Below are 18,256 nucleotides of genomic sequence, written 5' to 3' on the forward strand. Positions count from 1 at the left end.
ATTTGGAAAGCAAAACCATTGAGGCGTACAGGGCAATAGCACTAGGAGCAACCTGCCATCACACATCAAGAAGTGTATTTCAGAGTGAAGCATGTCGGTTTAGAAATTATTGTTCCTACAGTGTATGGGCACAAGTTCGATCAATCAACCACATTGCATTTGTAAAGCTTCCTGTGAATTTCTATCAATAAAAAGGGCTCTCACTTACCCAGAACGACTGGGTCCAATTGGTCCAAATGGGTCAAATCTGGCTCCAGGTGGGACTGACCCGGGAGGAAGCCGACCTGGTAACCCTGACGAAGGATCAAAGCCAGAATTCGGTATTCCTGATCTTAAAGGATCTACAATCATTCCACCTCTTCGATCACTGGTAAACAAAACCAAAAACAAGACACTTTGAGCGCTCTGCATAAAAACCAAAAACTCAAACCCAACTCCGCCGGGGGCTCTACACAACAATCAAGGTCCAGGGGTTTCAGTCCGTGAGTCTGTGACTGACCCATTCATTCAGGGCTATATTTCAACAATAATCTCAGAAATAACATTCACAGTTCTTCAGTCCAGTTCCTCCAATTGTACCTCTCAGAATGAATGTGAGCAAACAACAAATGCCTTTATATAGACTTGACAATCCCAGTGCAGTATTGAGGGAGTGCTGCACTGCCAGAGGTGACGTCATTTGGGTGAAATGTTAAACTGAGTTCCCGTTTGCCCCCTCAGGTGGATGTAACAGATCCCCAAGCGCTATTTTGTAGAAGAGCAGGGGTATTCTGGCCAAAATTTATTCTGTGATGAACACCTTAAAACCAGATAATTTGATCATTTATCTCGCTGTTATTGGTGACAGCTTGCTGCACATTAAATAGCTTCTGCTTTTCAATATTGTGACAGTGACTACATTTCAAAAAAGTGCTTTAGTGGCTGTAGAGCGTTTTAGGACGTCTGGAGATTGCGAAAGGCTGAGTTTGACAGGTTTTGATCGACCACGGAGTCAAGGATTATGGGGGCAGGCAGGAAAGTGTGGTTCAGACCACAAACAGATCATCCTTGATCTTACTGAATGGTGGAGTTGGCTTGATGGGCTGAATGGCCTACTCCTGCTCCTATTTATGATCTGAGGAAAAATGCAAGACATTTTATTTTCCTTTGATGCAGGCTATCCTGGTCGGGGTGCTCTTTCTCCGGGAACTAACAGTGTAGATCGGAAACTGCTCTGTCTAGGTCGTGGATGATTTCTGGGCTTTCCCCCACGATCCCCATTATTACAGCAGGAGCATGTGGCAGAAAACTCATGGATTTGTCAGGTTTGTCAGGGTAGCAGTTTGGGGCTGGGGCAGGTAGAAATGAGAGATACTGAATCCAAGACTGCAAAATCCACTGAATATCACCAGCAGTTGAAAGAAACCAAATATTCGACTTAATAGTACACTGTCTGGCATGATTTGATACTATATTTCAAAGTAAGTGCAACTTGAATGCAGTTTAATTCAGCAGTGCAGAAAAATATCTGTAAAGCAGAGCCGGAGGCTAATTATAATTAGGAACTTTAACAACACGTACAGACTCAATCACGCTGCTTTAATTACAAAGCAGATTAAAGCTTCCTGAGGCAATTATTAATTCATCTGCTTTTTAACCAATCGATTGGTGCTACAACTAGCAAAGTGAGGATAACCTATTTAACAAGTTTTGTTCAGAAACCCAGGCAAAAAAAAAAGGGAAGGATTCTCAACCCCAGATGATTGTGCTCACTCATTGAATATATCCAAGAATAAGATGAATAGATTTTTGGACACCAAAAGAATTAAGGGCTATGAGCATAGGGTAGGAAAATGGAGCTGAGATAGATGATCAGCAATGCTATAACTGAATGACAGAGCAGCCTTGAACAGCCTACTCCCGCTCCTAACTCTTATAACAATGCTTAACAACAGCACTGTGCAGATGTCCCTGTGATTGTCTATTCACAGAGCAAGTGGGACAGGTTACAGGATGCTCTACTCAACTTGAAATTGTTCCACGGTCTATCATTTCCCTCAATCCATTTTCGTTCCCACTTTCAACAATCCCAATCAGCTGCCTTTTTGCTCGCGGACATCATGTGGTTCGGGGTGGTGATGTCAAACCAAAGCCAATACAACATACTGGTCTGGCACCAATATGACCACTGGCTGTGCCAGTTAGTGACCTCGTCTTCATCCCATGGAGCCTCCCAGCGGAGTGTAAAGCTCAAAAGTCAGTCAGTGCCAGGATTCCCAACCACGCCGACAGAGGCAAGTTGGAGAAAAGTACTCATTATTAACACGACAGTGTCAGCAGTGTCTCACTGGTAGCACACTCACCGCTGAATTGAGCACATAGATGAGGCCGACCATTCAGTGCAGTAACTGAGAGGGAGGAGAACGGTCAGAGGTGCACGGTAAAAAGTCTCACAAACAGCAATGAGATCATTTGTTTTTAGTGATATTATTTGAGGAATAAATATTGGCTAGGACACCAGGGAAAACTTCCCTGCTCTTCTTCAAAATATTGGATGTCTTTTACACTCACCTGAGAGGGCAGACGAGGCCTCGATTTAACGTCTCATCCAAAAGAAGGCACACGTCCGACAAAAACAACAACTTGTATTTATCTGGCAACTTTAACACAAGAGAACATTCCAAGGTGCTTCACAGGAGCCCTATAAAGCAAAACTGGAGTCTGAGCCACAGAAAGAGATGTTACAGCACATGACCAAAGAGGTAGGTTTGAAGGAGTGCCTCAAAGGAGGAGAGTGAGGTTGAAGAGATTTAGGGAGGGAATTCCAGAGCTCAGTGCCCAGGCAGCCTAAGGCAGAGCCACCAATGGTGGAGTAATTAAAATTAGGGATGCTCAAGAGGTCAGAGTTAAATACTCACAGAGCTTTTGGAAATTTGTGGGATTGGAGGAGATTACAGAGACAGGGTATGAGAGTATAACACTCCCTCAGTCCTGGCACTGAGAGAGAAGTTAAAGTAGCAATTCACAGGAAGGATGGAATCACACTTTCAATCTGTGATTTGATCTCCACTGTGAGCAGCAACAAAATACTAAACCGGAGGAAGTCCATGTGAAAATCCCTTTCACACTGAATATTTGGGCATTTAGCAAGAATGAGATAGAAGGTGAATGCACAGGCACTATGCTTACTGCAGCTCAATGGGATAGTGAGGGCAAAAGGGCAACTGGAAGTCAGCATGATGGAAGACTCAACAAGAGTGCCCTGAGAGCATGGGGCGAAAGGGAGATGTCCACAGTGGCGGGATCATGTTGTAGATGGTGAAACACCAGGAGACAATGTGACAAGTAAAGCGTCTGGAGTAGAAGGTGCCATGGAAGTGGACTGGGGGGTGGTGGATGAGGGAAGGAAGTTTGGGCAGAAGGTCATGATCCATGGAGAAAAGACAGCTTCAGTTCAGTTGCCACATTAACACTGCACAGGTGTGGCACTTAGTGATCTTGCAATGAGATCTGAATGTAGTAATAAACTCTACCACTCAATGTGGATCAAATAACCAAAAGGCAGTAAAGCGGTGAACAGGAGACTCCCATCCCCACCCTATAAAACATGGGCTTGGTTATTTCTGGATTGGGAAAAAACAATACTGCCGCCAGTTGGGCAGACACGTTTCTCTCCACCTGTACACCATCATTAGTTGGACAGACACTCCTGTCTCCAATCTCTGCTCCCACATTTTCACTGATAGGAGGAAAAAATCTGTCCAACCCCCAAACTATTTTGGGTCAAGAGAATCTCCTGCATAGTTACCTCCTCCTTAAGTGAGCAAAATATTTAAAACTGGAACCATTTTATTAAAATTTGTCGTGGAAAGACAATATGGGACTGTATGGAACCATTCTGACCTAGTTTCTGTGACTTAGGCATCCAATAGAGGGCGCTGGTGAAAAGTGACTGAAGCATTCTGGGAGAAGTCACTGCAGACACCGCGACTCAGGAGGGAATCGAGGAGAACCAACTGTCAAAGAACGGAATAGCCCCAAACATTACATTGCTGTAGTGTTTCCATCCCTCCTTCCTCCTCAAACCTAAAAAAGAGAAGAGGCAGTGCCTTCAGGAGTGCACCAGACCTGCGAAGGACGCTCTTCTGAAAGTGGGTTTTAAAGGAAAAGCAGCTGATTGGTGAGTAAATCCTGGGAGCACCGGAGCGGTGAGTATAAATCTAGCTTACCTCGGGGATTCGCAGCCTTGTCTCCAGGGAGCAGACTCGGAGGGAGGAGCACAAGAGCGGTGAGTATAAATTTAGCTTACCTCGGGGATTTGTGGCCTTATTTCCAAGGAGCAGACTTGGAGGGAGGAGGACCGGAGCAGTGACCTCAGGGCACAGAGTAACTGAAGCCAAAACTAAAAAAGTGACATCACAGAAAAGCTGTGACCTGATTGGTTGATAGGAAATCTGTACCAAATTTGAAAAAAAAACACTGCAAAGCCAATTAATTAATTAATTAACTAAGTCGAGATGACTGGGCAGGTGACATGCTGTAGCTGTATGATGTGGGAGCTGGCAGATCCCATTGCGAGCCACAGTGACCACATCTGCAGCAAGTGTTGGTTGCTGGAGGAACTCCGGCTCAGAAGTGATGAGCTGGAGTCCGAGCTCCGGACACTGCGGCACATCCGGGAGGGGGAGAGTTACCTGGATGCTTTGTTTCAGGAGGCGGTCACACCCGGTAGTTTAAGTACCTCAAATTCGGTCAGTGGTCAGGGTCGGCAGGGCGTGACTGCAAGTGAGGCAGGTAGAGGGATCCTGCGTTCAGGGACAGAGGAGCCTCAGCTCTTGACCTTGTCCACAGGTACGAGGTACATGCTCCCTGTGTGGATGAGGAAGAGGGCTGTAGGGAGGATGAGCCAGCTGACCACGGCACCGTGGCACAGGAGGCCATTCAAGAGGGGGGAGCAAAAAGACAAGTGGTAGCTGTAGGGGATTCTATAATTAGGGGAATTGATAGCATCCTTTGTAAGCAGGATCGAGAGTCCCGCATGGTATGTTGCCTGCCCGGTGCCAGAGTGAGGGACATCTCTGACCGGCTTGAAAGGATATTGGAGAGGGAGGGGGAGGATCCAGTTGTTGTGGTCCACGACGGGACAAATAACATAGGTAAGACTAGGAAAGAGGACCTGTTTGGGGGATTATCAGGAACTAGGAACTAAATTAAAGAACAGGTCCTCAAGGGTTATAATCTCCGGATTACTACCCGAGCCACGTGCAAATTGGCATAGGGACGCGAGAATAAGGGAAGTAAACACGTGGCTAAAGGAGTGGTGCGGGAAAGAGGGGTTCCATTTCGTGGGGCACTGGCATCAGTATTGGAACAGGAGGGATCTGTACCGTTGGGACGGTTTCCACCTGAACCGATATAGGACCAATGTTCTAGCGAAAAGGGTAAATAGGGTGGTCAACAGGACTTTAAACTAGAAGGGAAGGGTAAAACTCCAAGAAGTATGACTAATGGGAAACAAAGCAGCAGGTTAGCGTGTGGGGGGGTGGATTCAACTTCAGGGAAAATTATGAAAAAACTGAAAAGAAAGGAGAGCCCAGGAGAGGCTATTAAAGTCTCCAGAACACAAAATAGGACAGTGTTTGGAAAGGGCTAGGAATCTAACTTCAAGCACATCAGATAAAGCGACGACAATGAGAAAGGGGACGGGAAATACAGGACTGAAGGTGTATCTGAATGCACGCAGTATACGAAATAAGGTAAATGAGCTTGTGGCGCAGATTGAAATTGGCAGGTATGATGTGGTGGGCATTACGGAGACATGGCTGCAGGGGGATCAGGACTGGGAGCTAAATATCCAAGGATATACATCCTATCGAAAAGATAGGCAGGTTGGCAGAGGGGGTGGGGTTGCTTTGTTAGTAAGAAATGAAATTAAATCGATAGCAAGAAACGACGTAGGGTCAGATGATGTAGAATCTGTGTGGGTAGAGTTGAGGAATCGCAAAGGTAAAAAAACCATAATGGGAGTTATGTACAGGCCTCCGAACAGTAGTCAGGATGTGGGGCACAAGATACACCAGGAGATAGTAAAGGCGTGTAAGAAAGGCAAGGTTACAGTGATCATGGGGGATTTCAATATGCAGGTAGACTGGGAAAATCAGGTTGGTAGTGGATCCCAAGAAAAGGAATTTGTGGAATGTCTAAGAGATGGCTTTTTGGAGCAGCTTGTGGTGGAGCCCACTAGGGAACAGGCAATTCTAGATTTAGTGATGTGTAATGAGGCAGATTTGATAAGGGAGCTTAAGGTGAAGGAGCCCTTAGGAGGAAGTGACCATAATATGATAGAATTTACCCTGCAATTTGAGAGGAAAAAGCTGGAATCAGATGCAACGGTATTACAGTTGAATAAAGGCAACTACAGAGGCATGAGGGAGGAGCTGGCCAGAATTGATTGGGAGATGAGCCTAGCAGGAAAGACAGTGGAACAGCAATGGCAGGAGTTTCTGGGAGTAATTTGGGAAACACAGCAAAAATTCATCCCTAGGAAGAAGAAGCATACTAAAGGGAGGACGAGGCAACCATGGCTGACAAGGGAAGTCAGGGACAGCATAAAAGCTAAAGAGAAAGCATACAATGCGGCGAAGAGCAGTGGGAAACCAGGGGATTGGGAAGCCTACAAAGACCAACAGAGGACAACTAAAAAAGAAATAAGCGGGGAGAAGATTAAATATGAGGTTAAACTAGCCAGTAATATAAAAGAAGATTGCAAGAGTTTTTTTAGGTATATAAAGGGTAGGAGAGAGGCAAAAGTGGACATTGGGCCACTGGAAAATGACGCTGTAGAAGTAGTAGTGGGGAACAAAGAAATGGCGGAGGAACTGAATAGGTACTTTGCATCAGTCTTCACTGTGGAAGACATGAGTAACATCCCCAAAGTTCAAGAGAATCGGGGGGCAGAGGTGAGTATGGTGGCCATTACCAAGGAGAAGTTGCTAGGAAAACTGAAAGGTCTGAAGGTGGATAAATCACCTGGAACAGATGGATTACACCCCAGAGTTCTGAAGGAGATAGCTGAAGAGATAGTGGAGGCGTTAGTGGTGATCTTTCAGGAATCACTGGAGTCAGTGAGGGTCCCAGAGGACTGGAAAATCGCTAATGTTTAAGAAGGGAGTGAGGCAAAAGACAGGAAATTGTAGGCTGATTAGCCTGACCTCGGTCGTTGGTAAGATTTTAGAGTCCATTATTAAGGATGAGATTTCAGAATACTTGGAAGTGCATGGTAAAATAGGGCAAAGTCAGCATGGTTTCATCAAGGGGAGGTCATGCCTGACAAATCTGTTAGAATTCTTTGAGGAGATAACGAGTAGTTTAGACAAAGGAGAGCCAATGGATGTTAAATCCTTGGACTTCCAGAAGGCCTTTGACAAGGTGCCGCACAGGAGGCTGCTCAGTAAGATAAGAGCCCATGGTGTTAGAGGCAAGGTACTAGCATGGATAGAAGACTGGCTGTCTGGCAGGAGGCAGAGAGTGGGGATAAGGGGGTCCTTCTCAGGATGGCGGCCGGTGACTAGTGGAGTTCCGCAGGGGTCAATGTTGGGACCACAACTTTTCACTTTATACATTAATGATCTAGATAAAGGAACTGAGGGCATCCTGGCTAAGTTTGCAGATGATACAAAGATAGGTGGAGGGACAGGTAGCATTGAGGAGGCAGGGAGGCTGCAGAAGGATTTGGACAGGTTAGGAGAATGGGCAAAGAAGTGGCAGATGGAATACAACGTGGGGAAGTGTGAGGTCATGCACTTTGGTAGGAAGAATAGAGGCATAGACTATTTTCTAAATGGGGAGAGAATTCAGAAATCTGGAGTGCAAAGGGACTTGGGAGTCCTAGTCCAGGATTCTCTTAAGGTTAACTTGCAGGTTGAGTCAGTAGTTAGGAAGGCAAATGCAATGTTGGCATTTATTTTGAGAGGACTAGAATATAAAAGCAGGGATGTGCTGCTGAGGCTTTATAAGGCTCTGGTCAGACCACATTTAGAATATTATGAGCAATTTCGGGCCCCGTATCTCAGGAAGGATGTTCTGGCCCTGGAGAGGGTCCAGAGGAGGTTCACGAGAACGATCCCAGGAATGAAAGGATTAACATATGAGGAACGTTTGAGGACTCTGGGTCTATACTCGATGGAGTTTAGAAGGATGAGGGGGGATCTGATTGAAACTTACAGGATACTGAAAGGCCTGGATAGAGTGGACGTGGGGAAGATGTTTCCATTAGTAGGAGAGACTAGGACCCAAGGGCACAGCCTCAGAGTAAAGGGCAGACCTTTTAGAACAGAGATGAGGAGAAACTTCTTTAGCCAGAGAGTGGTGAATCTATGGAATTCATTGCCACAGAAGGCTGTGGAGGCCAAGTCATTGAGTGTATTTAAGACCGAGATAGATAGGTTCTTGATTGGTAAGGGGATCAAAGGTTACGGGGAGAAGGCGGGAGAATGGGGTGGAGAAACTTATCAGCCATGATTGAATGGTGGAGCAGTCTCGATGGGCCGAATGGCCTAATTTCTGCTCCTATGTCTTATGGTCTAGTTCATGGTGAATCATATAGCTTCACTGTGCTTCAGCTCAGCAATCCATGCATGTAAAGTGCTTTGAAATGATTGGGTGCGAAAGGCGCTATATAAATGCAAGTATTCCTCTCATGAACAAATGCTTCACATGGTATAACCTTGAGAAAAAGAATCAGTGGCTGCAGGAAGCAGAAGTAGGTAACTGCATTGAATTGCAATAAAATTCATGAATTGAAATTTTAAACAGCAAGGGCAGGTCAAACTGTAATATACTCTTACAAAAAATTGCATACAGTTAATAAAGGACTACAAACACATTACCACGTCTACAGAAAGAGAATCACCCACTTAACCAAATTGAAAAAAAATGCTCTGCAGATCACACTTGAAGAATCCAGTCGCTGTTGGTTTGATTAAAAAGGGAGGTGATTTATTGCCCTTGACCTTCATAAATTACAGAATAATAACGGGGACTCCGGTCTACACTTGGACGTACTGTAATACAATGCAAACTGACTGATAAAGGGCAATAAAATCCAGATCTTCCATCATGCAGCTCTCACTCAATTAGAAGCTGCTGTTCAACCACAAGCTGGACACTGAGATTTAATTGCAGTTTAATCAGGGAACATTTGCATCCAGAAATGAACATTGTAAAACATGAGAGAACACGTTTAATATCTGACACGATATGGAGAAATGCCAAGAACAGAGGACAGGGCTGGGAGCAGTGATTTTAAATTTTGTTAAATTAATGAGACTCAGTTGGAAGGGAAGATGTTGCATTTTTATCAGTACTGGTAACGCTGGTCATTTCAACAAGTTGTTCTATGATCTTTACTGTTTACCTTTACTAAATAAGCCTGTCAACCAACTGACGTGTAAATTTCTAATACTCAATCTGAAGCAGCTACAGGTTTTACAAGCTGGAGGCTTTAAAAGAAAAAAAACTGTCCAGCAATTGTCTCTTTTAGGGGAAGACAATGGCATAGGGGTAATGTCATTAGACTCGTAATCCAGAGACCCAGGCTCACGCTCTGGGGACATGGGTTCAAATCCCACCACGGCAGCTGGATTAATTAATAAAATCTGAAAACTAGTCTCAGTAAGGGTGACCATGAAACCATCATCAGAATAAAAGCAAAATACTGCGGATGCTGGAAATCTGAAATAAAAACAGAAAATGCTGGAAAAGTTCAGCAGGTCTGGCAGCATCTGTGGAGAGAGAAACTGAGCTAACGTTTCGAATCTGTACGGCTCTTCTTCAGAGACAAAACCATCATCGAGTGTCATAAAAACCCATCTGCTTTAGGGAAGGAAATCTGCCATCTGTACCTGGTCTGGCCTACATGTGACTCCAGATCTAAAGTAATGTGGTTGACTCTTAACGGCCCTCTGAAATGGCCTCACCAGCCACTAAGTTCAAGGGCAATTCGGGATGGGCAACGAATACTGGCCTTGCTAATGATGCCCACACACTATAAAAGATTGTTAAAAAATCATCTTATTTTGAAGGGTTTTTTAGGGTTGAAATAAATGTTCATTATAAGAAGCAATTAAAACAGAATGAAGGGATAGTCGGTGGAAATGTCGCCATGGATGTTTTCTTTGAATATGAAAGAAGAAAATAATTCTGTATAATTCCATTCATTCACTCAGGCAGGATTCACAGCACAAATTGATGCCAGAATAAATGGTTTGTGTTGTTAATTATTGCCCTTGTCTTTGCTCTTTCATTTCCAAATGGAGATTGGAAAGGTGGGGGTGGCGGGGGGGAGGGTTATGCTCCAGAGACTAACCTCCATGGAACTCTGAATATATTTGAACTAAATAGGACATAAAAGCATTGCAAAGATCAAAACAAGACCGTACCAACTCAAACCCCTGCGCAGATAATAACAATTTCTATAAGGCTATGAAGTTTTGGATTTACATACATAAACTTTGAAATACTTTATTTGAGAAGTACTATCTGCACTGCTTCTTTTGTTGTGGTTGATGTGGAATAATCAATATGTGAAGTTAATGCAGAGGAACAAGAGAAGACATTTACTTTAATATCAGGACTTAGGCTGGTTAAGCACAATTGTACTTGGGAATTAAAACAGACTATACTTGAATCCAGGATCATAGAGGAACAAATTACACATCCTTTCATGGCTTTCATCAATTCATCTCCACAAACAGGGATTGTTCAACTTAGCAATTCAATTTCAACAAACGCTGCCCTAAACCACATGAGGATGGTAAAGCACAAGGCAGTGCACGTGGGATTTGTGCAAGGACAACTACCTCGCACAAAAAGGCAATGGAACAAGTAAGCAGTGCAATATTAAACAGATGTTATTCTTATGGGTATTGTAGGACCTCTGTACAGCCCTCAGTCTTATAGTGAGTGCCCTTCAAGAACAACAACTTGCATTTCTATAGCACCTTTAATGTAGTAAAATGTTCCAAGGCACTTCGAAAGGGTGTTTCTAGACAAAAACTGACACCGAATCAAGGAAGTGAAAGAGAGGCAGAGAGGTTTCGGGCAGTAATTCCAGAGCTTAGAGCTTTGGCAGCTGAAGGCAGGGGTGTCAATGGTGTAATGATTAAAATTGTGCATGCGCAAGAAGCCAGAATTGGAGGAGTTCTTAATTCTTGGAGGGTTGTATGGCTAATGGAGGTGGGGTGAGGCGTGGATGGATTTGAAAATTTAACATCTCTGCACAACCATCTGTTACAGCAAGCACCCCACAGTTCTCAATACAGCTGTGTTACAGACTGATCAAACTGAAATGGACACAACCACAAGTCCAAAACTGAAGTCTGTATTCTTGATTCAACAGAGATTGACTTAAGTTTTCATCTTGCGTTTGTGTGATAAGCGACCCTGACATGGAATATGTGCATGCTGTCTGCACCACAGAAACAGTCTTCAGATTCCTGAAATTACAATCATTGGGCAGAATTCTGCCCTCAGATGGCGGGCGGGCAGCCGAACTCCGCCACTGAAACGGGGTCCGCCCAGCGGCCTTCCCGACGGGAAGCGCTTTGAGCTTCCTGTGTGTGGGGGTGGAGGCATTCCCCATCTGTCAAAATGCGCACTGCTCCCTGAGGCAAAGTCCTGTCTCAGGGAGATTCGTGACAGGTAAGAAAAGTCAAAAAATAGAAAAATTAAAAAATTATTAACATGTCCTCCTCATGTGACAATGTCAGAGATGGGACATGTTAATAAAAATGACAAACTTTTAAAAACAGACATGAAACCTCATCCCGCCGGTGGATGAGGTTTCATGTATTATTAGAAGCCCGTTGGGGCTCCTGGCCTGCCCGCCAGCCTTAAGGTTGGACGGGCAGGTCTTCAATTATCTTAACGAGCCTGTCAATGGCTGATTTCGCTGTCCACCCGCCTTCCTAAAAAGTTAAAGGAACCGGGATGACGTCAGGGGTTTCTCCCAATGTCATCCCACATCATTTTCCCCTCAGCGAGCGGGCCCCGCCCCCAAATCGCTGATGGGAAAATTCAGGCCATTATGTTTGAGAAAGACAGCACTCATAAAGGTATTTATTAAACGTTTTCATACCTAAATGGGTCGAGATCATCTCCTCCTGATACAAACGGTGCCATAGGGTCAGACCTGGAGTGGGAGGCATGGGGGAAGAAAGTGAATTTGTTAGCTGAGCAGAATGCAGATGATTAATACATTAAAAGACTTCAAACATCCCAAGAAATGTCTTGCTAGTTGTGGAATTCTTAAAATAATTGAGCTGCTATACAATCACCTATGATATTCAACATCACTACCATCATCAAAATTCCAATATCAACATCCTAGGGGTCACAATTGATCAGAAACTTAACTGGACCAGCCATATAAATACTGTGGCTACAACAGTAAATCAGAGGCTGGGAATTCTGCAGAGAGTCACTTACCTCCTGACTCCGCAAAGCCTGTCCATCACCTACAAGTGATGGAATGCTTGGCTGGTTGAACATGGCTCATACATATGACTCTATGGGAAACTTGACATCATCCAGGACAAAACAAACCACTTAATTAGCACCCCATCCACCACCTTAAACATTCACTCCCTCCACCACTGAAGCACAGTGGCAGCAGTGTGTACCATCTACAAGATGCATTGCAGCAACTCACCAAGGTTCCAGCGACATCACTTTCCAAACCCTGATCTCTACCATCTTGATGGACAAGGGCAGCAGACGCATGAAAATTACTTCCATCTGCAAGTTTCCTCCAAGTCACACATCACCCTGGCTTGGAAATATATCACCATTTCTTCACCACCGCTGGATCAAAATCCTGGAACTCCCTGCCTAATGGCACTGTGGAAGCACCTTCACCACACTGACTTCAGTGGCTCACCACCACCTGCTCATGGGCAATAGATGCTCCCTGTGCCTAATTTGCTCACATTAAATGAATGAATAAAAAGAATTATGTAGAAATTAAACAAGTACAGGCTTCCTCCAGCATCCTGAAAAATGCATCTGATCAAAAGTTGAAGGTAATTGCTCAAACGGTCTTGCCCTCCTCACACTGTGCAGAGTCTACAACCAGCCAAAAGTAATTAATGGAAGCTTGGCCTCAAGTTTAGTACCACGATGATGCACAGGCAGACTTGTAACCTGCCAGCCGTACTCTGGTGTTCTGTCCAGCCTCTGAGAACTCTGCACTCCTCCAATTCTGGCCTCCTGAGTATCTCCAATTTTTACTAATGCAACAGTGGTGACTGTGCCTTCGACTGCCAGGGTCCCAAGCGCTGGACTTCACCCATGGTCCCTCCCAAAATCTCTCTACCTCCCTCCTCCTTTAAGGTGCCCCTTAATCCCCCTCTTTGACCAAACTTTTGGTCACCTGTCCTTATATATTTCCTTATGTCCATCTAATATTGTTTGATTATTAGTTCATGAGCATTCTTGTAGGCATTGACCCACTAACATTCTAACACTTGAACTTGAATATGTAACAAAGTATAATAATTTTCATATTTTCTGGTTATTGTAAAGTAGGTTTATGGGTGTAAGTATGGATGGTTCTGTCTGTGCGATTTAATTACATTGGGAGTCAAGTAGACTGCAAGTTCGAAATCATCAAAAGAAGCTCGGTGTAGAAATGTGCTTGAGATGCTAATGAGTAAACATAGATGCTGGCCTAGCAGGTAAGGTGTGAAGGGAATTTGCATTTTTTTTGATAAGGGAAGGGATTGTTAGATTTCAAAGGAGTGTTAATCTGCTTATAACTAGCCAGATAAGCAAGGCTAAGGAGTGTGTTTATTTTTCACAAAGGTTACTGACAATAGTAGCAACATGAGAGTTTTTATATTATGAGATACAGTTTCAAAGACATGTGAACAATAGAATGTATACATCAAAAAGAGAGAAACATATAGAAAGGAGAATGAAAGGCTATGAGAGGAGACGGCCATGTAAGATCTAACAGGAGTGTGTGAAACAGCCTTCAAGAAGCCTCCAGGCATTTGTGCATAAGTTTGCTGCGTAAAGTGACTAAAGTTGGGGAAGCCATTTGGAATTCTACTGTCAAGTGGGCATTGTGTTAACTTGTTGGTTTTGTTTTAAATCTAAAATCTATTTTGGACTGTTGCCTTAAAGGGGGTGTGTAACTGGGAATCAGGTCAATTAGGAATTTTAGGATTTTTAAATTTATTCACAGGATGTGGGCTTCGCTGGCTGGGCCAGCATTTATTGCCCATCCCTAGTTGCCCTTGAGATGGTGGTGATGAGTTAGTTGCCTTCTTGAACTGCTGTAGTCCATGTGGTGTAGGCACATCCACAGTGCTGTTAGGGAGAGAGTTCCAGGATTTTGACCCAGCAACAGTGAAAGAATGGCAATATATTTCCAAGTCAGGATGGTGAGTGACTTGGAGGGGAACTTCCAGGTGGTGGTGTTCCCATCTATCTGCTGCCCTTGTCCTTCTAGATGGTAGTGGTCGTGGGTTTGGAAGGTGCCGTCGAAGGAGCCTTGATGAATTCCTACATCTTGTAGATGGTCCACACTGCTGCTACTGTGCGTCGGTGGTGGGAGTGAATGTTTGTGGATGTGGTGCCAATCAAGCAGCTGCTTTGTCCTGGATTTGTTATAGTAGTAAGTAATTGTAGTCTTATATATGTGCTTGAAATCTTTTATTTTGTTCATAGATATTTTAATTTAATTTTTAAAATCTCTAAAGGTAGTGGTGGACTCAGTACTTCTGAATTCAGTGCACACATCTTCTCGTAATAAATACAAATTGCCAAACCATTGTGACAGTGTGACCAAGTTTCCCTTGTGGATTTGGTCTGCCTGGTGCACATCATTACAAGTATATCAGAGCTCTCAAAAGTGTCTCAAATTGACATCAGATTTAGTGGCCCCTTTGCCCTGCCACATACTCAAAATATTACAGCCACCTCTCTGAAAACTGATGCTTAGTGAGGGGAACTAACAGAGCTACAAGTGGATTGAATAGCAATTTGGGGACCGGAGAGAGGGGGAGAAGAAGCAAATATTCCATTACTAAAAACGTTGGGATTGTTCTCTTCAGAGCAGAGATGGTTACAGAGAGATTAAATAGAGGTGTTCCTGATCATAAAGGGTTTTGAATGGTGCAAGTAAGGAGAAACTGCTTCCAAAGGCAGGAGGCTCATTAATCAGAAGACACAGATTTAAGGTTACTGGCAAAAAACAAACAGATAGAACAATTTTTTTTAACATAGCAAATTGTCATGATCCGGAATGCCCAAAACGGCGGTGAAAGCAGTTTCAATTGCGATTTTCAAAAAAGGGGATTGGATAAATACTTGAAGGGGAAACATTTTTAGGACTATGGGAAAGAACAGGGCGAGTGGGACTAATTGGATGTTTCTTTCAGAGAGCTGGCATAACCACAATGGGCCAAATGGCCTCCCTCCTTCTATGCTGTATCATCCATACAAGATTTTTCTTTAGCACAGGCAGTGTAAGATAACGAAGAAACAATTTCAACGACATTTTTTTTTGATTAAATCAGATACTGAGATGCCAATAGCATTTCTAGAGGTAGCACTCAAGATGAAGAGAGTTGGATAGAATAACCAGATTGACTAGCATACATTGCAGGTTTCAAGGCTATCCTCTACTGCACTCAACCATGGCCCAAGCAATACAGCATAATAACTGCCTTTTTCATTTTTGGTGGCAGCATGATGGGAATCTACAGCGAGATGTTATTCATCAGAAATACATCTGACATTTCTGCAGTCTCAAAGGCAAATAACATCTTGCAGCTTCAAAGCAAAATAATTTTAAAAAAACCTAATTAAAACATCACTTAGATGCTCAACTAATGAGATTGGCTGAGATGGTGTGTTTTAGTCATGAATCACTATCTTCAAAACTGACAATCTCAATATATGCCAAAGTGTTATAATCTCTCCAAAACCCCTAATTAACATATCAAGATTTTTAAGAAAGCTTCAGTAAAAATGTTCTATAAATCTGAAATATTATGAAGGATTTTGATGGAATAAATAAGGAGAATCTGTTTCCACTGGCAAGCTGGGTAGTACCAAAGTCACACAATTTAAGATAATTGGTTAAAGAATAAGAGGAGGACAAGGAGGGATTTTATGAGTTGTTGTGATCTGGAATGCGCTGTTTGAAAGGAGGGAGGAGCTAGATTAAACAGCAGCTTTGCTGTTGAACCAAAAGGGGACAAAAGCAAAATACTGAGGATGCTGGAAATCTGAGGTAAAAGCAGAAAATGCTAGAAATACTCAGCAGGTCTGGCAGCGCCTGACCTCTTCCTCTTCCTCTCTACACAGATGCTGCCAAACCTACTGAGTATTTCCAGCATTTTCTATTTTCATTACTTAAAAAAATGGAAAAATACGTGGAGAAGATACATTTTTGCAGGGGTGTTGGGAAACAACTGGGTAGTGGGATGAAATGAATAGCTCTTTCAAAGAGGTAGTGCAAGCATGATGGGCTGAATGGTTTCCTCCTCTGACACTGACATATGATTAAAATTTTTAAATAATTTCAGATCACATATGTATCCAAGTCATTGAGATTTCACCAAAAGAAATTGTTTCAACTAAAATTCCTCTAGCAAATTATAATGCCTAGCCGAGCATTTTGTTAAACTGGCCCCAATCGTTGAGGAGGCGTAAATAAGGTTAGTTCAATAATGGCTGCCTGCAGTTGAGTACGTGTTAATCTTACTCAGTGCAATATACAACGCAAATGATCTCTACAGAATTTCAACTTTTCATAGCTAGACAGACGTGACTGATCACCAACATCATCAACTTCAAGGCCCACAATCTGGGCAAGGACTAACCATAGAGAGTCATTTACAGCACAGAAGGAGGCCATTCAGCTGACCGAATCCATACCGACTCCCCACAGAGTAATCGACTCGGTCCTACTTCCCTGCTCGAGCTGCATTGCCCTGCAGGTTCATTTCCTTCAACCACCCATCCAATTTCCTTTTGAAATCGTTAATGAGCTCTGCTTCTACCGCCCTCAGGGGCAATGAGTTCCAGGTCATTACAACTTGCTGCGTAAAAAAAGTCCTTCCTCTCATTCCCCCTGCATATCTTGCCCAAAATTTTAAATGAGTCCCCTAACCTTGTACCATCAGCTAATGGGAACAGTTTTTCCTTGTCTACCTTATCTAAACCTGTCATAATTCTGTATGTCTCTATCAAATCTCCCCTCAAACTCCTTTGCTCCAAGGGGAACAACCCAAGCTTCTCCAAACTAATCTCATAGCTAAAATCCCCTCACACCTGGAACAATTCACGTAAATCTCTCTGCATCCACTCAAGGACATTTACATCTTTCCTAAAGTGTAATTACCAATAATAGACACAATATTCCAGTTGGGGCCTATACTTTAGGCTTTTATAAAGGTTAAGCATAACTTCCCTGCTTTTGTACTCAATGCCTCTATTTGTAAAGTCCAAGGGAAGAACTTTCTGCCTGTCGGGTGGGCCGGTCGGGAGCGGGGCTGATTGCCGCCCGTGATTGGCTGCGAGCCATGTTACGTGGGCGGGCCAATTAAGGCCCACCCTGCGTGACACACGGCTGGTAGCGCTCCGCTACCTGTGCGGGCGGTGGGAGGAGGGAAAGTCGGGGCCTGCGCTCTTTAGCACATGCACGTGAAAGAGCGCGGAAATCTCCCTGAGGCACGGAGCAGTTGAAATTTCTTAATGAAGACAGAAAAATTATTTACCCATGTCCCCTCATGCGACAGTGTCACATGACCTGGGACATGTTTGTCAATTCATCACAGTTTATTTATTTATTTAATAAAAGCTTCAGGAAACCTCATCCCGCCCATGAATGAGGTTTCCTGAAAAACGCAAAGGTTGCTTGGGCACTTCACCTGCCGCCAACTTTAAGGTTGGATGGGCAGCGATGATAAGTGCTTTAATTGGTTTTTTTAATGGCCTTAATAGGCCGTTGATAATTTGGCAGGCGTGCGCCCGCCGAACATAATATCTAAATGCCGCGCGCTGACGTCGGGATGCACGCCTGACGTCACCGCGCATCATTTTATGCGTTGGCGTGTCGGGCCCACTCCCGCATGCTGTCGTCAAAATTCTGGCCCAAGATCCCATATACTTTACTAACCGCTCTCTCAATGTGTTCTGCCACCTACAAACATCGATGCACATGCACCCCCAGGTCCTTCTGTTCCAGCAGGCTTTTCAGAGTTGT

General features: G+C 43.8%; 1 protein-coding gene across 1 annotated transcript in view; it reads right to left on the bottom strand.

Moving 5' to 3' along the window:
- Positions 1-204: 204 nt before the first annotated feature.
- LOC144676591 (proteasome inhibitor PI31 subunit-like) overlaps positions 205-18,256 on the bottom strand; it is a gene marked incomplete at its 5' end in the record, with an annotated part of 60,756 nt that continues 42,704 nt past the window's right edge. Inside the window, 2 exons of the mRNA XM_078536975.1 lie at positions 205-367; positions 12,116-12,169. Of these exons, the coding sequence (XP_078393101.1) occupies positions 205-367; positions 12,116-12,169 (217 nt within the window). The remainder of the gene's footprint in view (positions 368-12,115; positions 12,170-18,256) is intronic.

This window comes from Cetorhinus maximus, unplaced genomic scaffold (genome assembly GCF_964194155.1).
Source record: "Cetorhinus maximus unplaced genomic scaffold, sCetMax3.hap1.1 HAP1_SCAFFOLD_1722, whole genome shotgun sequence".
NCBI lineage: Eukaryota > Metazoa > Chordata > Chondrichthyes > Lamniformes > Cetorhinidae > Cetorhinus > Cetorhinus maximus.